The sequence below is a fragment of the Gavialis gangeticus genome, unplaced genomic scaffold, assembly GCF_001723915.1.
Source record: "Gavialis gangeticus isolate Ggan-Ray unplaced genomic scaffold, GavGan_comp1, whole genome shotgun sequence".
Classification (NCBI taxonomy): Eukaryota; Metazoa; Chordata; order Crocodylia; family Gavialidae; genus Gavialis; species Gavialis gangeticus.
In genome coordinates this window covers 54,659,425-54,668,744 of record NW_017729030.1, presented here as the reverse complement: position 1 = coordinate 54,668,744, position 9,320 = coordinate 54,659,425, and the positions used below count along the sequence as shown (strand labels likewise).

The following is a 9,320-nucleotide window of genomic DNA, read 5'->3' as shown; positions in this document are numbered from 1 at the left end:
CTGGCTCCTACCCTGGGGGTCTTTAAGAGGAGGCTAGATGTACACCTTGCTGGGGTCGTTTGACCCCAGTACTCTTTCCTGCCATGGCAGGGGGTTGGACTCGACGATCCGCTCAGGTCCCTTCCGACCCTAGAAACTATGAAACTATGAACTCGGCTTATTTAGTCTGCAGAAGAGTAGATGAGAGGGGTTTTAATAGAAGCCTTCAACTACCTGAAGGGTGGTTCCAAAGAGGATGGGGCTGGACTGTTCTCATTGATGGCAGATGACAGAACAAGGAGCAATGGTCTCAAGTTGCAGCAACGGATATTAGGAAAAGCTCTCTCACTAGGAGGGTAGTAAAGCACTGGAACAGGTTACCCAGAGAGGTGGTGGAATCTCCATTCCTGGAGGTTGTTAAGACTTGGCTTGACAAAGCCCTGGCTGGGATGATCTAAGTGGGGATGGTCCTGCCTTGAGCAGGGGGTTGGACTAGTTGACCTCCTGAAGTCCCTTCCAACCCTAATTTTTGTATGATCCCATGACTCAGTAGGATACACCCTGAAGGGAGCACCATGCTTTGGAAAGGGCAGGGGCAAAATGGGAACTGCAAGGAGAGTAGGTTATTACTTGCATCTAGTTATATAGCACAATCAGTGCTTACAGCAAATAAAACAGGCATGGGACCCCAGACATGAACAAGTCCCTGCCCCAGTGACTGTACAGTTCTACCACCACAGACATAGCTGGAATATATCACACAATGGGGGACTTCAGTGTTTATTGGAAGAAAGAAGCGATGATGCCATTAAAGATCAGATACAATGTTTTGAAAATTAGATTTACCTACCAGTCCTTTCTCCTTTCTAAGCTGGGATAAGGGGTATGTTTAGAATAATAAGCTCCTGAGATACTGATGCTCTCCTCTACCAGCTTCTTTGATTCCCAGACACTGAGAACAAAGGAGGAATGGCTTCGAAGAAATCAGACCTCAGGCCCAACCCACATTCTGAAGGCAAGAGAGCCAACAAAGGAAGACTCATTTAAGAACTAATTTAATTGAATTAATCAGAAGTGAACCACAACCTCATATCTGCTTTCCATGGTGGTTAATCACAACTAGCAACATCTCCTTGCTACACTTCCTGACTCTGTAATGTCACAGAATGCAGGTGGAGCCACAACCATTCAGAGTCTACAGGTAGCAACTCCATTTTATGGAAGAGATGGACCCAAGTGCAGAGGCAGAAGGAGAGAGGCCTTCCTTAGCACACACATTCCAGTTCAAACAAGTTGAGAGAAACTCTATCCACACAGTTCCTCCCAGCAAGATGCAACGCTACAGGCACAATGCATCTTGCATGAATGCTGTAGCTGAACCTGCCCTTAGGCTGTGAAGCAAGTACCAAGTATTGGGCACTGAATATTGTTTTTTAATTAGTGTCGCGCACAGCATGCTCTTTGGTAGTGCTTTACACTTTGATTTATATGCTGCCCTTCCCCCCAAAAAAGGGCTCAGGACAGCTTACCTGACAAAAAATAGAAGACAAAAAATTATAGAAATGAAATAAAATATTAAAATAAGAGGGCACCACAAAAAACTCCCCACCCTCCCAAATTCAAAGGCAATCCATCCCCCTCTGCTACTTACCTGCCTCTGATTAAAGAAAGAAATCCCTCACCCAGACCAGCCTTGCTTTCCAACCCACATCTAATACCTCGGTAAAATAAAACAAAAATCCCCCTCCTCCCTTAATATTTCCCCCTGCTTCTACCCACTCCCACTCCCCTGCCTCTCTCCTCTGGGTGATCCCCCCTTACTGTCTCTCCCTAGCCCTCCCAAAGGAAGCCATGGCTGTCCCCCAAACCTAGTTCAGCTTTGGCTGGACACATGATACAGGTTTACTAGTGTGATTTACATTGGTTTTGCATACTGATGTGAATTACACAAGGAGCCTGAGTGAACAGATGAGCAGCTCTCCAGGAGCAGCTGCTTGAAATACATGCTATTATAGGACTTTGTGACTAGGAGGCAGGAGACAGGTAATAGTCTGTTTGCCTTAAGCAAAGGGCCACCCAACAACGGAGGTACAGAAGCAACTTCCTATCACAGTACAACATACATCAGTGTACTTTTACTACTGGTTTTTCTGGGATTTTTTTTTTTATTCAAGGCACTCATAGAATGATAGAAAATGATGGTTGGAAGGGACCTCAGGAGGTCATCTATTCCAACCCCCTGCTCAAAGCAGGACCATCCCCAACTACAGCATTCCAGCCAGGGCTTTATCAAGTAGGGCCTTAAAAACCTTGAAGGATGGAGTTTCTACCACCTCTCTAGGTAACCTGCTCCAGTGCTTTACCACCCTCCCAGTGAGAAAGTTTTTCCTAATATCCAACTTAAACCTCCCTTGCTGCAACTTGAGACCATTACTCCTTGTTCTGTCATCTATCACCACTGAGAACAGTCTAGCTCCATCCTCTTCGGGACCACCCTTCAGGGAGTTAAAGGGTGCTATCAAATCCCCCCTCAGTCTTCTCTTCTGCAAACTAAATAAACACAGTTCCCTCAGCCTCTCCTCATATGCGCCCCAGCCCCTGAACCATTTTTGTTGCTCTCCAGTGGACTCTCTCCAACTTGCCCACATCCTTTCTATAGCATAAATGTTTTCACCTGTTCCTGTAAAGGCTGGTTGCATCCATGAAAATGTGTTGCATGTCCAAATCCTTTAATTGCATCTGGCTAATAAACTTTGGACTAAGGACTGGCCTGCACATATATCTTGATTCTTTTCTGAAGGGCGGTGCGATAGTTCTGCCCGATGGTTTTTCCCTATGGGAGTTGAGGATGGTTCTTAAAAGAACCCAGGACTGCAAACAGAGTCCTACATAATACTTAATGGTTCCGTGTTCTTTGCTGGGGCTTTTGAATCAGAGGTGTAACAGGGAAGCTCTTCACCCTGGACAGTGGTAGCACACAGGACAATAGCCGTGTGCTCTGCTGGCAGCTGCACCTCAGCTGCTACTTTAGCAGCCCCCTGTCTCAAGCAGGCACCCAGGTATCCTGTCACCCTTCTTTAGCTATACAATCAAAATGAAGTGTCTGTATCGCCATTTAGGCACTAACGGCCTCTTGAAGGTCAGGCTACTAGTATGCAGCTGGCTCAGCATTGAGTAGGAGCCTACTGCTTTGGGGTTGAGAATGTTAGCTGCTGTGTTGTGAGGTTTGCCTTTTGCTGTCCTGCAGTGGCTGGCATGGGAACTGCAAAGATTGGAGCAGTTTTCACTGTGCAAGTCTCCTGTCATTTTTAGACGCTTGGGACAAGCCATCATGGATTCATAGATTGTAAGGGGCTAGAAGGGACCTCACAAAATCATTGGGTCCGGCACCCTGCACTAGGCAGGAAAGACAACTGTGGTCAGGTGACCACAGCAAGGTGACTGTCCAGTCTGAATGCCCTGACTGTGAAGAAGTTTTTCCTAGTGTTAAGCCTGAAATGGTCTTCCAGGAGTTTGTAGCCATTATATCTGGTTTACCCCAAGGGTGCCCTGGTGAACAGTTGTTCGCCAAGCCCTTGATGTATTCCGCTGATGTAGCAGTAAGCTGCTAACAAGTCCCCTCTCAGGTTTCTCTTTTTTAGGCTGAAGAGGCCCAAGTCCCTCAGCCTTTCCTCGTATGGCTTGCCTTGCAAGTCTCTGATCATATGGGGGACTCTTCTCTGGACTCTCTCAAGCTTTTCCACATCCTTCTTGAAGTGCGGCACTCAGAACTGGACACAGTACTCCAGCTGCAGTCTCACCAGTGTCTAATGCTCATTTTGCCTGGGATTTTCAAAGCAGCTCAAGGGATTTAACCCCCCTCCTTTGTATTCAATTCACTGAAGCTAGTTGTGGAATAAGGTACTGCTGAACACAAGTGAGGCTAGCACTTGTTAGCCTACTCCTAGGCAAGTCAGAGACCTTTGAAGCTAGGGCAAACTAGGGTCCCAGTCTCACGGAAAGTCTATGGACTTGGGTGCCTCAGGCCTTGCCTGTATAGCAGAGAACCTACTAGACTCCAGACTAGCACCCGCATGCATATTGCACCATCCTTCTTCCTAAACCAAAAGCAGTGGAGCTATGTTTGTACAACACTGTTGGTGCACTGTCACCATAACAAAGAAGTACTCAATTAGTTTATCCAAAGCACCACACGGGCATGATTATATTCCCTGAGAGGTGATGGAATCTCCATCCTTGGAGGATTTTAAGACCCAGCTAGACAAAGCCTTGGCTGGGATGATCTAGTTGGGGATGGTCCTGCTTTGAGCCAGGGGTCACTAGATCACATTCTGATGTCCCTCCCGACTCTCATTTTCTATGATTCTTCCCAATTTAAGAAACAGCCCATCCAGAGCAGCACAATGCAAGACACCACCACCCTGCAGTGCAGCGGGTTTATAGGGCAGACACAGCCGAAGTCACTTAGACACTGCTGCAAACATGAGTCTCAGGGTAATAATTGAACCAAGAAGTGCAGGCCATATAAAACTGGGGAAGTTTCTGTTTGGCTTTGGCATGGTCTAGGAGCAGAAAATGTTCTGAGATGTTCTGTGAGGTGACAGTCGCTAGCTTCCTGGTGATTATTACTCAAACAGGAGTTGAAGACAATCACACTAAACAAGAAAGGATTTTTTTAAAACCATTTTTAATAACATTACACAATACATTTTTATAGTACATTTTAGACCACTCCTATATTCCCCCATTGATAGTACTGCAAAACATTTCCCATTCTGTCTTTAGGTCAGACATTTATTCCTTTGACGAAATGTTCTAGCGCAGATACAAACTGTGGCTTTATAAAATGTGCGGCAAACAAGTCTCACCCAGCTAGTCAATCAGTGCCTGAAGTACATGGGTCTGGTACTCCTTGAGTGAACTTGGTTTCCTATATTTTCTCACAGGGAGGTCTCCACAAGAAGTAAATGTTCCCTTCCTGCTAAAAACAGGATTGCGAAGACTCACTTGGTTGCTTAATATTAGGCACTGTGAGATACTGCTTTGACTTTGCAGGGGCTACTCACCATCCTCGGTGTCTTTGCAGTACCAAGACCTTGGAACCCCAAACCAAAGTAACAGCCATTAGCAGGAGATTTGCCATGAAAATAACATTAACCTTATTGCTCAAACTATACAGTAAGGACCCATGATTAAAGCTACTAAAGTGGAGAGCCTCACATTTTTGGTGTCCAACAGATGAAGTCCTGACCCTTACAGTTGCTATTGACTTTGTCTGGAGCAGTGGGGACTCGCATAGTGACCAGGAAAAAATCAGGCCCTAGGTGTTTCAGTCTGGGCGCTCAAAATGTTTGGTTCCTTTTTGAAACATTGACCATGACTGTTTCATCCTTATACCTATGTGACTATTTAGTCCTTTGGAGAATGCCTTTCATGTGAGCCTTTAATTGAGTATGAAATATTTCAGAGATCAGTTTCGTGAAGGGACTCAACACTACCTCTAACTTTTGTGCCTACAGGTGCAAAATTACAGATGCAAATAAAAGGCTTTGGGCAGCTACTCACCTGTGCCCAGGAACCATGAAGTCTGGCATTTTCAAAGGACCAGAAGGCATCTAATTGTTCAGATAATACTGAAAGTCCCTAAAATTCAAATACCCAATTCCTTCTGGCTCCTTGAAAATCCTGGCTCAAACTACTTTGGATCACACTCTCAGAGAAGGTTCCCTACAGTAGGTTCACTATTCTAGTCAGATGTTGGCTTCTGAGATATGCTTCTTGGATCTCAATTTCAAAACGTCTGTAATATGCCACATATTTCTTACTCTAAGTTCTGCTGACAGAACCACAGTCACATAGATGGGCTGAACAAACCAAGCCAACATAAAACCAAGCACCAAAAACCATAAAACCATATCAGAACATGTGCTACATGGGCTGGAGGTCATTGTATTGTATGACAGAAGCCATCAAAGGAGTGTATTAAAGTGTCAGTGTCTTATTGCTACATCATATGGAGAACATGATGCACCCTGAAGTTCTGGCCCTTCACTGAGACCTTTACTGTATATAGAGATCTTTTGACTTGGGTGAGACTCCATACAAGAGGACCTTCCAAAGCTGAAGTCCTAGTGCTGGTCTGGATGAGGTAGCTGCTGGCTGGTTGCACGGGACTGGATGTAGCTGTCAGTGATCTTGGCTGGCATTTCCTCTAATTTCTTTCTCTTCCGATCAAGTACATAGGGAGGGGCCACTGAGTCTGTGACATGCTAGATCCCTAGAAAGTGATAGCTCACCTCCTCACGGGGTATTGTTAAGGTGAGGTATCAGTAAACATCTGGCTAAGCCATGGACATCCAGTGTATGGCACATATGCTCAGTGACTTGGGCTTGATTCTGCTGCTGAGTGGTGGGAAGGAGCTCAGCTCTGCTTAAGATTGGTGGATCTGGGCCACAAACTGGAGGGGTTTGGGTTTTTCAGAGCTTTAGTAATCAGATTTAGGTGGGAGAGCTGCAACCTCCATTCCAGTTCAGTGGCTGGCTGTGGGACACAGACTCTTCTTTGCTTCCTGATGGCAGGGAGGAAGAACTCTTTCCTGTGTCAGAGCTTCAATGTCCCTTTGACTAACGAGGTTGTTTTCTAGGTCTCATTTAATTTTCACAGTTCTGACAGGCTTTTAATGCCATCTTCTGTTTCTGGAGGAGTGCAACAGTCTAACACCCATGGCTGCTGGTTCTCCACCAGCTCTGTGGTGAAGCAGTGCAGGCACTCAGCAGCTAGAGGGAAATACACCGTATTGAATTGCAACCAGACAGGCAATCAGAAAACTGCATTCATGGCTCCCTCAAGGGGAACTTCTTACTTGATTTAAAATAAAACAAAACAAAACAGTAGCCAAAACAATTGATCACAACAGGCAGGAAGTAGCAGCGTTAGTAGAAACCTGGATTATTCTTCAGTGTCTGTAGGGAATGTATTTTTTTTTAAATGGCAAAGTCAAATGGAAGGGTTTGACTCTTTGCAATATATTCTGAGCGTGTATGTTCCCCTCCAGTGGTAGGCCACGGTTATTCAGAGCTCTGCCTCCTCTCTGAATTTACTGGCATTAGGAAGGCCACAAGTGAATCCAACAGCAATCCCAAGGGCAACAAGACCTATGTACATTAAATAATATTTTGGTATTACAGGCTTGCATGGTCCTGCAGTTTCGCTCACTTGGGATTTTACAGGCCAGTTTTTGAAGTAATCCAGTCCCGATAATAAGTCACTCGAGTGTAGACTCCAGGCTTGTTTGGTTTGGCACATTCATCTCCCCAGCTCACAATTCCCACAAGGTACCAGATGCCTCTAGAATCTGGAGTAACCAGTGGCCCACCAGAGTCACCCTGCAAGGTGAGAGAGAGAGAGAGATGTAATTCAGCCAACAGGAACTGATAGCAAACTGGTGGATTTACCTGGATACTAGAGCAGCTGCCAAACCTAACCATTTGAATTCCATTAAGAGGAAAAGTAGCATTGCACTTGAGAACAAGCCTGCAGGTGGCTAAGTTATTTCTGGTATTTGCACACAACTTTGAGAGAAGAAAAGTACTATGTTCTCTAGTCTCAATGTATGAAGGATGGGCAGTGCCAATAAAGGGCGTATATAATATGTCCTTCTGACCTTTAGTGGTGTTGTCCTTTGGTGAAGTCCAAAAGACCCCATTTGCTGCATACAGGCAAGTCCCAGCTGTTCGTACCCACCCACTGCTGCCCTGGCAGCTTCTATATCATACAAACACAATAAGCACTATCAATGGCACTCACCAACACCTTAACGGGAGACAACCCAATTTCTATACACTAAAAAGAGCTTTGGCATGAAACCTAGGGATCCATTAAAAGCCACTTTTATTTTAGCCTCAATACAGATTTAGGACCAATGTCTTTCAAAGCTGTATGCTCCTAAATCCAGGCTCCTATATTCTTACCTAGCCAAGTAAATATGCAGCTGGATTTGCAAGAGTGCCAGCACCCAAACAACTCCCACTGACTTTTAGAGGGGCAAGTGGATAATCAGGTGCCCTGAGTAAGGGCTAGGAACCTAAATTTAGGCACACAGCTTTGATAATCTTAATCTTAAGCCCTTTTGCCCATGGACTTTCTTCATAGGCTTTTGCATCTGTGAAAAAGGCATAATAATTTTTCCTAAGATAGTTTATAAGAGCATCTAGAAGATTAAAAGTGCTAGGTATCATTTAATTGTCATAATTATCTAAACTGAGTACATTTAGGTGAAATAAAATATATCATCTCAAAGCAGTCAACCAGTCTGCAGAGTTCACTGCTGCAGACAGTCTGAGAAGGTCAAGTGCCTTAGCTGGAGGTATGAAAGGATTGGGGGTGGGGTGTACAAAAGATGCTTTTTTGCCATTTAAAGTGCTTTATTGCCATGACTTAACAGGACTGCATGGCTTTGCAGAACTTTAAAAATGGGTACAGCACTTTAAATCAACCCTTGTTTAATGAGATATTAAATTTGAAGTGCTGTATTTTACAGCACTTCAGCAACCTACAGCACGTTAAATAATTTCTGTATGCTGGTCAAATTTCTGACCATTGGAGAAGCCCCAGGAGGCTGTGAAATGGCCCCTGCCTCCTAGCCTGAAAAGTGCAGGGAGGCTTAGAGCCCCTCCCTCTCCTCCACCAAATACTGTACTTCTGCCATGTTTAGGAGTACTGTAACTTTATAGTGCTATAAAAAGTGCTCTAAATTACAGTGCTGTAAAATGTGCATGGAGCACTTCTGTGATTTTATGACTAGCAGTAAAATTTGTTGTTTTAAAATTTATGAATGCTTTAAAGCTGGTAAACTCATCTCATCTCAAGTTTGATCACCTGCAATGGCCAGGAACAAATGGTTTCTCAGTTATGGTATTATCAGATCAGATGGCATATAATGAGTGAAGCTGAGGGAATTCAGGATTTTCTTATGCAGTTACAAACTTACTATATATTAGAAAGTCCATTACTTGAGCTAGCTGCATCCAGAACCCCTTTGTAATATCAAACTGTTCAGTGCATGAAATGCACCTTTAGTGAACTTTTACACAGACAGCATGCATATACAGTTTTCCATGTATTGATTATTGCAATTTTTCGTAAGTTGTTAAACTGTTCTTTCTCTTTTAGTTATCATCACTAGCACTTATACCACATGCCCCACAGGTTGGTGGCATGCTCTGTGTTCCTATAACTGAATGGTTCAAATAATTGACTTTCTACTGAACCATTCCTATAACTGAATGGTGCAAATCATTGACTTTCTACTGTACATTTTGTAGACTGAAAGTCCTTTGGG

General features: G+C 44.3%; 1 protein-coding gene across 1 annotated transcript in view; it reads right to left on the bottom strand.

The window, feature by feature from the left end:
* Positions 1-5,000: 5,000 nt before the first annotated feature.
* Positions 5,001-9,320, bottom strand: part of LOC109300956 (transmembrane protease serine 11B-like protein) — a gene marked incomplete at its 5' end in the record, with an annotated part of 29,358 nt that continues 25,038 nt past the window's right edge. The window contains 2 exons of the mRNA XM_019521845.1: positions 5,001-6,756; positions 7,196-7,365. Of these exons, the coding sequence (XP_019377390.1) occupies positions 7,204-7,365 (162 nt within the window). The remainder of the gene's footprint in view (positions 6,757-7,195; positions 7,366-9,320) is intronic.